This window comes from Stegodyphus dumicola, chromosome X1 (assembly GCF_044657685.1).
Source record: "Stegodyphus dumicola isolate Sdum_Otavi_A_Nest chromosome X1, ASM4465768v1".
Taxonomy (NCBI): domain Eukaryota; kingdom Metazoa; phylum Arthropoda; class Arachnida; order Araneae; family Eresidae; genus Stegodyphus; species Stegodyphus dumicola.
The window spans coordinates 22,534,527-22,547,862 of record NC_140780.1 but is presented as its reverse complement, the minus strand read 5'-3'; the positions used below and the strand labels follow the sequence as shown (position 1 = coordinate 22,547,862).

The 13,336-nt window shown below is 32.0% G+C and overlaps 1 protein-coding gene across 4 annotated transcripts in view; it reads right to left on the bottom strand.

Annotated features, from left to right (window-relative positions):
* The window catches only part of LOC118205487 (stromal interaction molecule homolog), a 137,474-nt gene that overhangs the window by 110,152 nt on the left and 13,986 nt on the right, over positions 1–13,336 (bottom strand). Inside the window, exon 1 of one of the 4 annotated variants that reach the window (XM_085807191.1) lies at positions 12,791–13,138. The exons of 1 other annotated variant lie outside the window; for it this stretch is intronic. In XM_085807191.1, coding sequence (XP_085663317.1) covers positions 12,791–12,908 — 118 coding nt within the window. In that variant the 5' untranslated portion in view covers positions 12,909–13,138. Of the gene's footprint in view, positions 1–12,790; positions 13,139–13,336 lie in introns of those variants that run through there. 2 more of the 4 variants (XM_085807190.1, XM_085807193.1) reach the window with 2 other exon arrangements.

The window sequence follows — 13,336 nt, the reverse complement described above, 5'->3', positions numbered from 1 at the left end:
GGGCAGCCTTTCAAGTAACTCGAATGCATTTCAGGAAGCTCTCGAAGTATCCCTTTTAAGGTATAAATTGTATCCACTCATTTCTAAATCAACTAAACTAGGCCAAATGCTCTAGATGCTGGTAATCTGAATAGTCACGAGTTGAGAGGTAAGAAATTTTCTAACACCAGCAGCTGAAAATATTTCCAAAACTGTATGATTTTTATTTTATTTTCTTCGTAAGTCAATAATCAATCGAACACTTTTCAATTTTAAAGCATCACGCTTCATCAGAGTCATAAAACAACAGAAAACCGTCCTCCATGATATTCATTCCAAATATTAAAAAAATGATTTATCATCGTTTTTAACTTGCTGGATGACTAATTATGCAATGAATAGCTAATAATGCAACTCGGGAGAGAAAAGAAAGTATTTCACTTGTCATATGAATAATGAGCTTTCAAAATATATGTGCACGGTAAATCACTCGTGCGGAGAAAATACAAGAACTTCCTCATATGAATCGTTCATTTCCCATTCCTGTACCATTTTACCAAATGGAAATCTTTTGGCTGTATAACATGTCTATGAAAGCTATAAATAATTTAAAATTATTTCAGACTTAAAATAAAAGTGTTCAATACAAAACTAAAACATAGTCTACGAATGGTTTCTTAGATCATCTACATGGAATTATCCGCATCTGAATCATAGAAAGTTAAAATGGAAATCTTACAGTTTATTTTATGCAATGTATTCAAAAATAACAATATTACTCAGAATTAAGTTTACAAAAATAAGCCATTCTGCTTTGCTAAGATAACCAGCCTGATTTAACAAATAAGGACATGATAGGAACTGAACTGTAAAAACAGGGCACAGGGCAGTTGAAAAAATTCCTTACCATAAGATGGCGTTACATAGATGCTAATAAGCTTTTCGACAACACGCAAAATTCAAAGATAAATTCCTCGTCACCTTAAATAATACATACACATAAAAACACTGTAATACGAATATGTAAACGTATGGCAATACGTTTTTGTTTAACCTTACTGAACGTATTTATTTCTACCTTTAACTATCGAAAGTAATTCCTACGGGTTATCGGAAATGGCCCCCTCCTCTTTCATTTCTGTAACCGGGCCTCTACAGAAAAAAAGAAAATTTCTCCTACTATATTAAGTACGTAATTAGTTACTCAGTCAACCGCTAAAACCTCCAAAACTTCCTCAACAAAGCTATGGCCAATTCGGCAATTCAAAGTTTCTCTGGAAAAACAGCTAATATCATAAAAATAGTCAAACAAATGATAGAACCTGGATTAATGGCGGTTTAAGATAATCCGAGGGGAACCAGCATGAGTAACACACTATTTCTCTCGCAATTCATAAAAGTATTGTCAGTCCTAAAAGTTACTGACAAGACAGAACGGAGAGTGAAATCGAAGAGTGCAATAAAGAAAATTAAATTTGGCAAAATTACAAAAATAACGGTTTCTTTGGTTGTTATTATTTCTGCTAATAATCAGAAAGAAAATAATTTATTAAAGCATAGAGTCCCACGAACTCTACCTAATGCGGACTGAGAGCGCGACCAGTCATCGAAACGTCCGAATTATTCTAATAAAAGTTTTAGCTTTTACAACACAGACACAGAAAACTACATCATACTCTAATAGATGTTAAAATAATTTTCTTTTAAAGAAAATTTACTAGTTTTTTGCAGGAAAAAAAAAAAATCTCATGCTACAGGTAAAGATTTAAGCGGGCGGGACACACAATTTCACCACAGGTTGTATAGTCTCACCACACTAACTGTGAAGCTTTTTGAGGAAGAAATTCTAGGGGAGGGGCATGAGGGTCTCCCACTGATGCTACAATGTCTTTCGCACTTATTTCGTTTATATTCGCACTTATTCCGTAACAAAGAGAAAACCATGACAGAATGCCCATAACAGATGCACCATTCCAAGTAAAGGAACATTATTTCAGCGACCTTTAGTCCTTCAATGTGAGTCATCTTTTAAACTTTTCCGTTGTCTTCCTTCTCTTCGTTTTCTGATTCCTCTTCATTTATATCTTCGTTTCTCTTTCACTAAAGCAACTATTTTACGATCTCCTGAGAGTTTACAACTATCATCCCATCCGCTCTGTTCTAAAATACCACCATCAGTAACTTCGATCTTAGAAATTCCTTCACTATTCCTTCACTTTCGTATCTTAGAAATTCCTTCACTATTTCACAATTTTTTTGTGTCCTCTGCTTTCTTAAAACGTGTTTCCTAAATGGTCTAGCAAATTTCTCTGCGATCAAACGAGGCTTATGTGTTTGGCTTTTTTTCCAAGATTCGGATATTTACCTTATTACGTCCAACAAGTTTATTTTGTTTAATTTATCAATCATGCCACACTTTTTCTCCACGGCTAACATAAGAGATAAAAGAAATCTACCCCTGAATCTCTATCCCAAAGCTTCCAAATGCCACATTTGTTGAAAAAAACTGCTCGTAGATTTTAATTTAAACCCAATTCAGTGCACAGATCAAACATAACGCCTTATTTTTATAATTCACAAAGTTAAGTTATTTGGAGTCTACAACGAGTGTTACAGAGTTTAGGAGGGAGAAACTTGGTTTTTATACCTTCGTCTCGTAACTGTTCCCCATCTGGATGGGATGAGGCATTATCGAGAATGAGAACTGTTTCCCTTGGCAGATATTTAAATTTCAGAAACTTTTCTACTGAAGGAGCAAATTACTGATAAAACCTGTCCTCAAAAATGGCTCCTCCATCCATTTAGGCATTTGACTGATCCCTATACCAAACAGACAGACCATAAAAGGTGTCAATCTCATTAATACTTTTTTTTTTTCGTTATTAAAAACCCGAGAATTTTTGTATTTACTTTATAAGCACTAGTTTGAGCATATGTCTGTCTGTTGCATTGCTGCATGCCAAGATTTAATTTTCTCCTTACTTATTTTACAACCTGTGGCCAATTTTTCTTCAGACCAGACTCGTTATAATTTGTATTTAATCCCTAGACAGACCCTTCCGTAGTATTTTCCAAATCAGCACATAGTTTTTTCCTTCGCTACAAATGTTTAAGTCTGATATCGTAGCACTTCTGTCGAGCCAGCCAGCACTAGGTGTATATCTAGACTCTCCCTCCTTGAAATTTCTCATAAAATTTGAGAGCTTTATTGTTGACAATTGAGTTTTGAAAGGTATTCCTTTTTCCCTTTGCAGTCTTAACCACAAACAAAGCAGCTTATTCATTTTCTCGTATTCGCCATTTTTCATACTTCTGCTTTCTTTTAAACAGTATTCTGTAGACTTTCTTTTTTTTCGCACGCCCTTCTTAAAACATTTAAGAAATTTAATTTCATTTCCACTGACACGTTAATTTGTTCTCTTCCCCCCCCCTCGTTTCACATTTCTTTCTGCACAGACAACACTTATAAGCCTGAATAAACACTAAAAAACTGTACCCGGAATGAACTGACTGACAATACGGTGCAGCCATAAGTCTTCAGAAACAGCCTTGCTAACGGCTAATAACAGAAAAGAATGCAAGTGGTGACTCAGCGACTACTCGACTTTCTTTAACCACTTCGCTATTGACAGGGGTAACAGGGCAGATTGAAATTTCCTCGAAAAGAACAAAATCCGTCACCAAATTCGTTCGACAATTACAAAAGTCACAAAGGATAGGGACCGCAATTTCAAATACAGAAAACCGTAACAAATCTTTGAACAGGACAGGAAAACATATCGACATTCAGATGCAAAAATTCACAGCACTTATAACAATACAGTAATTACAATAATACTTTTTTCACTGTATAGGCGATATTAGAAATTACTGCAGTCTAGTTGATAATAGGCTACTACATTATCTCAAAGATAATGTTTCGCGGTACTTACGTACTATCGCAACTATCCTATCAGAAGTCGCCAAATTTTCAGAAAGTGCCAAACTCGGGCAACCATGCGTATAACCATTCTTCCGGCATCCATTCTCATAACAATCGTTCTAGTTAAGCAACGCCGCCATTTTTGTATGCATTGTATTCCAAGTTCCAACGGTTTTTAAAAACAAATCGTGATCTTTTTTGCCTTAAACTTATTTTAAAACTATGATCTTATGGAATTCGCCAGGAATGGAAGAAACTACGGTAAAACTTCGGCAGTAATACAGGATTTTGCTGAAAAATTTCTAAAGGAAACAATGAGGAAATGCGTTTCCTAGATAGCCGCTGTTGCCGAAGATTGCATGAAGACAAGTCCCCGCAATTCCCCGATTTTTTTTTTTTTTTTTTTTTTTTTATTTTTATTTTAAGCGAAAACAGATCGCTGTTTTCGCTTAAAATAAAAATAATAATAATAATAATAATTACGCAAAAATTAATAAAATATCGCAACGCAAAAAATAAATAAAATAATAATTACAGAATGATTCGAAGAAGAATGCAAGTGTTTTATTTTTTAATGTATGACATACTTCTTATTTAATAATTCAAATTTGTATTTTAAACTGCTAAAGTACGTTCCCCCCCCCCTGTGTTGACATTGTTTACCAAACTTACTATAAATATCGATAGTTTGAGAATCTATCTAGAAAAGAAGGCACGAGAACCACTAACTTGCACAATGCTAAGCAACTTTTACATTTTTATCCGTAAAAAATCGCCAGATTGCGCCAAGATGGTTGCGATAGTACGTAAGTACCGTTTAGCTTGACCAGAGAAATCATTCAGAGTCCTTCTTCTTTCCCCAACGTCCTCAAGAAAAGTGATGAACATTGTTTTTTTTGGCACTGGGGGGGGAAGCAAATCCCAAACATTAAAATTAAATACCTCATTCAAATTTGTCATACAGGGTTTTTTCAGTTTATTTTACAAAATATAAGGCAGGGGGATATAAGTTGGGTTTTTTAGATTTTACGGCTTTACATATATACTTATGTATATTGATAAATACCACTGTTTGAATATTTATGTCATTTAAAACATTTCTGTAGGTGCAAGGAGATATTTATGATCCATTCATGCAAAAAGGTAAGAACCTAAGCTTAGAACATGTTCAGTGCCTCTCACATGTTTTTATTTTTCTATGTTTAGCAATTTAAGAGCTAATTATTTTTATTACTACGTGTTTTTAGATTAGCATCTCACTTTCTCTCCCTATATATATGTAATGATTCAGATTTATTCAAGGTAGATGATAAGGCATACCTGAAGAAGCTTGCCAACATGAAAGATTTAAATATTTCTTTTATATTTCAACTGTAATTAGGGGCCACAAATAACTTGGCACATTAATTGTGCCTGTTCCAGAACATTTACACTTTTGATATTGCTGTGGTAAGAAGACAGCAACAGGCAGAGCAACTATGTGGCATGAGAAGTTGAAAGTAAATGTGATGTGTTCACAAAAACATCTTAGCTCAGAGTGAACTGATTTCAATTTCACTTTGCTTGGTTAATTAATAACTGTCAAAAATAATATTAGCTAGTTAAATTGAAGTTTGCAAAACCCTTTTACATAATGATCAATTATTCAGTCGCAGGATGATGGCTATTAATTTTCAAGTGATGAAGTTTAGAGAGGTTTATTATACGCAATTATTATTTTTTAAATAGAAAGGGTATATATCCAAAAAAAAAAATAATCAAAAGTTAAGGGGCTACAGAAAATGTAAATTTGAATTTTATTTTACACATTTTTAATCTCGCACATATATATTTAAATACTCAGAGTTCAAAGACCATATACACTTTCTCTGTAAATCAAAGTGTAAGAGATAAGTAATTTATACCGGTGACGTATTTCAAAGGAAGATTGAAATTTAAAAAAAAATAATTACTGTTAGAAATTTTAATTTCTATACAATTAAAAAAATTCTAATAATTTCTTACTTTAAATACCAACAATTCTGTGGATTTATTTTATACTATATTAATTACAAAATGGATCAATACTCACTGCAATGATTAATATATTTGAATTTGTCATAAAGACTATTTTTAAATGCAACTAAAAAAATCCTAAATAGACCTTTTTTCACTGAAGATAAACTATTTTTAATGCTGCATATGTATTTCTAATCTACCTGCAAATCATGCTGAATTCAGTGAAACTGAAAATAATAAAAAAAAATGGGTACTTGCATACTGACAAAACCACCTTGGTGCAATATTGCAATTTTTTACACACAAAAAGAAAAAAGGTCATTTATTGGTTGCAAGTTGTTGATTTTCAAGGCATTTTTTACAGGATTGCAATTTTTTACAAAATCCTTCTTTAACTTTTTAACTCTGTTCTTTTCACCGTGTACACAATGATCTGTTTCGCTGTGCACACAGAGAAAGATACTGCTTAACCCTTTCCAGCACACTACTTTTTAAAGTCGGAGTTTTTATTTAAAAAAAAAAAAAAAGAGGTTGGCAGTCTAATTAGGCCTAAACGAGTACACAAGTAAAATTTTGTGAAGATAGCACTTATCGTTTTAATCATAATAGAGCTTCGAAAAGAGTGTTGAAATGAGCATTGTTGTCAATGAACTGACTGATGAGATGCGGAGAAACAAAGAATACAGACTCTTCATTGTCCTAGATTATCAGTGAGCCCGGTCTGGGCACACCTAGGGTTCGCCGTTTCATTTTAGGCAAGATTTCAAGGTAAAAATTTAACTAATATAGAACAAGGAGATTAGCATACAGACAAAAAAAAATAATGTAGAAATTTCTTTTCAAACAATTCCTTTTATACCCTAAAAAAAATCTGGATGATTTCTTTGAAAAATGAGGGTCTTAAAAAACTAAACATGGCTAAAATATATGGACTGTTTTGTGTTAAGCTGCCATGTACTATAAATAAAGAAGGTTCAGAATAACCTATAAATCCTTTTCATTCAATTTTTCTGTGCGTACAGAAGGAAATTTTTAGGACGCCACAAAAGGTTAAAAAAAAGGTCAGAGAATTACACAGACTGAGTACCGTGCACTCAGTCTTTTAAGTTTGCTTAAGTCTTTTTTAGCGATGTGGCGGCATAATACTGCACTTCCACATAAATTTTGTGGCAGTTCCTCCCACTGCTGACAAATTCCACAAGTGGCATTTTAAAATTGGCTTTAAGGCAAAAATTATCCTGATTAGTCCATAAAAACCATTGGAACTTGAAATACAATAAAGAGAATGCAAAAAAAAAAAAAAAAAAAGAGGCAATGTTTCTCGACTGAAGGACTTTTACAAGCGTAATTGCCTTAAGAATGATTATGCACATGGTTGCCAGAGCTTGACACATTCCAAAATTTGCCAAGTTCTACTAAGGCGGCTATGGTAACATGCAAGAACCAAAAAACACAGAAATGTAATTATGTTTTATAGAGCTTCTAAGTCGGAAAGTCCATCTTCTGAACTTTCACCCTTATCAGTAGTATTTGCATGTTAATAAAGCTGTACAATGATTAAAATTTTGTCTTTACATATTCCTGCAGCAGCAAAATCATTATCAGTTATAGTTTGATCATTACAAATACAGCCCTGGTTGGCATTCTGCCAAAACACAGAATCAGCTAGGAGGAACATTAATTTTTAGAACCATGGGTGATGGATTACTGAAAGTCCTCCATTCACCCAAGAGAAGGAATTTACTACTGAGGGAGGCAAAGTCTCCCAGATCATCCTGCCATCAAACACTTTCTGCACTTTTGGTTGATATTCGCAGATGTAAATTCATATTTGCTCACATCTCAGGGATCAAGAAACAAAATTTTCATCAATTTTATATGAACAATGTACACATTTTATTGCTTTCAAAAATAAGAACTCTCAAAATCATGGAACAACGGTCTTCAGTGGTAGCATACTTTTTGTAGTAATAGTGATTTATTACAGTAGAATTATTATAATAATTATATCATTATTCTGATCATTTATAATATAATAACAAAAATTATATAATACTAGTAATATTAATTAAATAATTATTATAATTAATTACAATACCAACATAATAATAAAATTATACAAAAGTATTAATATAATGATAAGTAATTACAATTAAAATGATTTATTATGATTTATAGTACAATAATAGTTATTTATTACACTTTAAAATTATGTGTATGTGTGCATAACAAATTTTAATTTCGAGGATACTTGTATTTTTCCAATATATAAAAATAAATAAATGCAGAAAATTAAATACGTGATCAAACAATTAATTACGAATGATAATCGGTTAAAGTAGACTGAAGGGTATCCCTTGTATTATCGCAAAGTTCTTGCTTTATTTATCGCCAAGTTGTTGTTTCGTTTATCAACAAGTTGTTTCATTAATGGTAACCTGAGTAGTTGAATGTTCCGTAAATATACTTTTACCTACAATCGGGTGCACCTTCGATTTTTTAAGTGAAAATATATCGATGTGTACATGGACAAAGTCAAGAGAGTGTGCAATGCCAAGTTTGTGGAATTCTCTGAAGTTTGCTTAAATGAAAATAGGTCGACATGTACATGCATAAAGTCAAGGGAGTGTGCAATGCCTAGTTTGTACAATTCTGTGATTTTTTAAGTGAAATTAGGTCAATGTGTACATGGATACAGAGTTTGTACAATTCCTTGACTTGTTATTTTGTCTTTGTGTAGTGGCGATTTTTAAGTCAAAGAATTGCACAAACTCAGTATCCATGTACCACCAAAAATCGCCAAGCATACAATTTTCACCAAGCGGTACCCGTAAATATACCTTTACCATGATAACCTTCTATAATCAGCTTAGTTACCACTTCTACCACCTTAAATTTATGCCTTTTAAATGCTTTGGAAAAAAATAAGAATGGAAAAATTTGCATTGAATACCCAGCCACTTTCATTGATAAATAAGATGATCTGAATTGTATATGGTTGCACCTGTGGAGATAAAAAAATATACCAGATATCATTTAAATTCTACAAACTGATGTTATGAACATTTTGTTAATGATTTTAATTTTGCAAATAAATCATGCAAAAATTCTGCATGACTGATATTAAATTTTACATGATTTAAATTCTACAAACTGATGTTATGAACATTTTGTTAATGATTTTAATTTTGCAAATAAATCATGCAAAAATTCTGCATGACTGATATTAAATTTTACATGATTTAAATTATTTGATGATTTAAATTTTGCAAAACTGATCTTAACTACTACCTGTTGAAAACCTTAAAGTAAATATCATTTTGCTGAAAAAGACATGAATTTTTGTTGACTTAAGCAGGTGCCCATTTTACAGTATGAATTTGGATGTATTTCTCTGCACAATAAATAAAATATATTAGACCTAAAATATCATAAGAAAAGTTGAGGTACTCAGAATATCTATTCTCCGTGGATCAAGAGAGTTGGGTTCTAATACGTTCAAAAAATTTCAGCAGATAAAGAAAAACAGTATCACTAAGTGTTGCTCAGAAAATGAGTCTCCACACGCACTGCATCTCAGCTAATTTCAGACATAAATTTCAGTTTCTGGATATCCCTAAACTTGGGTATAAGATATAAAGCTTGTATAGAAGTAATCATTCTGCTCCAGATTACTGATTTGTAACTCTGTTTCAATGAAGTGGATTATGAGATAAGCAATTAAGAGTGAAATATTACCAAGTCTCACTAAGAGATTGGAAAAAATTAGCTCAAATATTGTACTTAAGATATAAAAGATGTAAAGGTTCCTTGATGCCTTTATTGAAAGATGTTATTTTAAATGCCAGTTTACAGTAAAGTTATCATATCAGAATGTTACACTTTATTTAAGTCAACAATTGTCCTTAAACTGAGAAAATTTAATCTTGGGCAAATACTGAAACATAAGTTCTTCTAATGAATATTTTAGTTGGTATATTAAATTAATTAGTATTTCTTGCAACTAAAAACAAGACTTCTAAATGGAATAAAAATTTATATGTTAATCGCAAATAGTGAGCATTATATAACTTATGATAGTAAAGCACCTGGATAGAAATAATTTATTTTAAATACCTTTTGCTACAGCTTCTTACATTGTTAGGCAAATGATTTTCTTTTATTCATGCTGAATTACTTTTGATAGATGGAGAGCATAAAATTAACAAGATATCCAATATCTGAATTTCCAAAATAATGTTTTAATCTACTTTTGGCTAATCTTTGGAATATGGTAACAGGTAGTTTGGCGACATTTTGATAAGGCAATAAAGGTTACTAGCTAGGACTTTAGCAGTGTACATGGATAAAGTCAAGAGTGTGCGCAATGCCATTTTTGTGCAATTCTGGGATGTTTTGTAAAGTGAAAATATGTCAACGTGTGGATGGATAACGTGTATGTGCAATTCTTAAAAACGTGGCAAGCAGTGGGCGATTCTGCACTTTCTCCCAATTTCGCACCTAATCTTCGTCATGATTAAGCACTTTTGTTCTGTAGCCTTGGCTACTAATGTTTAAAATTAATTTATGATTAGGAACAGCATGAATTATAAACAAATAGCTAAGTTTATTGCATTTTATTTTCCAGCTATCGAAATGCGACGCTACTAGCAACGTTTTGAAACCAAAACCTTAGCAATCATGAATCAGAACTAGAACTAGTTGCCATTCAGCATAAAAGAAATATAAATATGAATATTAGCAAAATATTAAAGTTAATTTTATAAAATAATTAAACACATGAACAAATATATGAAATAAAAAATAATTATTTCTCATGCAATAACTGGGCCACTGCAGTCCCATAAATGTTCTAGCATAAGCATAATTCGGCTAGCAGATTGTTGGAAAAAAATGTTGGGTAAAAAAAAAAAAAAAAATGCTTTTATTTCGTGAAAACAAGATGGCGTCCTAGAAAAAACTAGCAGGTTGCTGTAACAGGGTTCGTCGCCAAAAAATCGCGAAGTTACCATAATCCGAAGATTAACCCTACTTTTTAATGCTAGTTTATTTTCACAACTTCCCTTTTGGAGTAAAAGTAAATTTTTCTCCAAAAGTTAAATCAGTCTATGGCAGAAATAAATGCCGTTCATACAGTAAATATTATATAATGATTTTAATGTACAATCGGCAACAAAATTCATACCTTAATTATCTAAATTTCCATCACAGCTCTCATTTCTTTCCTAGATATTTGTTATTAATTTTTTAATGATTTGTGCAAAATTATTCAGTAGGGCTCAATGATAACTGTCAAGCAATATTTACATGCTTTTTAACAGTTTACAAAAAAATATTTTATTTTATATATTAAGTAGGTAAACATTTAGAACTCTAAATCAGGTAATTATCATAAATATTTAGAGCCTGAAATTAAATTAAATTAATAAAAATATGATAAGTTACATACAAAGATTGTACTAATAAATACTACATATTATATATCCCTGTCACTAGTACCATTTGCATATGTGACACAGAATACATTAATTACATCAAAGCTTACGTTTATCTTCTTCAATTAGGAAATACTTAAATTAGGCAAAAAAGGAAAATACCAAAATATTTTGGGATTATATGAAATCTATCTCTAGCTCTGAAACAAATGAAAAATATGCCTTTCCTTGCAGCTTGAAATTTAACCAATCTTTATTAATTTAGCTCAGGAGATCAAAGTTTATTACAGCCTGTTACTTAAAAATAGGTACTTCAAGGTCTTTCTGACCCTTAGACATTTGTGATCATACCATGCATCCATCACCACTATTATAGCACTTACATTTTCCTAATTTGAGACTGCAGTTGAAGTCAGCCTTTTCATGTGCTTTTCACAAAGTGAAAAATGCTAAATGCGGAAAAAAATTAGGAGTCTTGTTTATCTACTGCATCTGTCATTACCATGGTTAGGAGGCAAGTCAGGTTGGTGAAAACGATCCTGAACAGCCTAGTCCAAAGTAACAGACTACAGCTTACTATGCTGTTTCTAAAAACTACAATGTGAGAGCATTTTGTAACACATCTAAGGTAAGTACATTAAATATAAAGCAGATAATATGATATAAATGTACTTTTTAATTATAGTTAATTTTACAAAAAGGTTGGGGAAAACAAAAGCTTTCTGCAACACCTAGGCATAGGGCGATTCTTTAGATATACACAAACAAGTGAAGGCAGACTACTGAATTAAAAAAGCAGTGCAAACTTTGGAACTATGGCTGTGGTCCAATTGATACATAATCTTCCTTGCATTTTCAAAACTGAGAAATGTTACAAAACTAAATTTGATGGAAATCAATGGAATATTTTCATTTGCTGCATGTATGTAAGTTTATATTGAAGATACATCTAAATCCTAATCACAAAATTTATATAATAAATGCAAAATCTAACTCTTCTATATGTGAAAATCATTAACGCAATGATTCGATGCAAAATTTTAATTTCAATAACTAGAGCATAAATTTACTGACATCTTCCAAAAACGTGTTATTGTAGCACAGACTTGCATGAAAAGTGGTTCTCAAAAATGTTTCCTCTTGACAAGTTACGCGATTGCACATTTATAGTAGCACTTACTATAGAAAGCATTGAATCCACTGGAAACAAAATTCAAATCCGTTAGTAAAATCATACGCTCCCTCACGAAATTTACATTTTCTTTCTAGTTACTCGTTCCCAATTTCTTCTATTTTAACAGAGGAAATCTTTTTATTTGGTTCATTAACGGTAAATAATGTGATTTGAGAGAAGGTAAATAATCACTACTTTATGTTTATCGTATAACAGTATTGGTACGGCGCTTAGAAATAAAACTACTTATTTTCTAGTTGAAATATAGTGAAGCAGACGAACCAGTATTTGCGTCTTGTTTCGCAAGCTCCTGATTGTCATCATCAACTTTTGCGCACCAATATTGGCAAATACCACAATGTAGAAGAATGAAAGAAAACAAAAAAGTTTTTCCACTCATTACACAGACGGTAACTTCTGTTTACAGCACACAACATTAGACTCTCGTGAATTTAATCACACCCTTGCACATAATACTTTTCATTGTTTTCCTTCTATTCTGCAGTTATGGTTAGAATTGTGCAGAAGCAACCGCAACAGACTATCTGATAACTTTAAAAAAATTACTACGTAGTGAAAGGTGTGCAGTGCCAGTTTGAATTCTGATAAAAAGCTCCTGGGCTGTTAGAGAGAAAAACACTAAAACATTTTGGATGTGTATGAAGAAGTCTAGTATCAAAGTTCTCTAAGACTTTTTGCTATTAGTATTGGAGAATGATAATGATTCTTCCTTACTCGCAATTTGAATACGCAAACATCGTGTTATGCAATTACACAATGCTAAAAGCTGCTGCTGTAAAGAATGTTATACTCATTCTTTCTCATAAT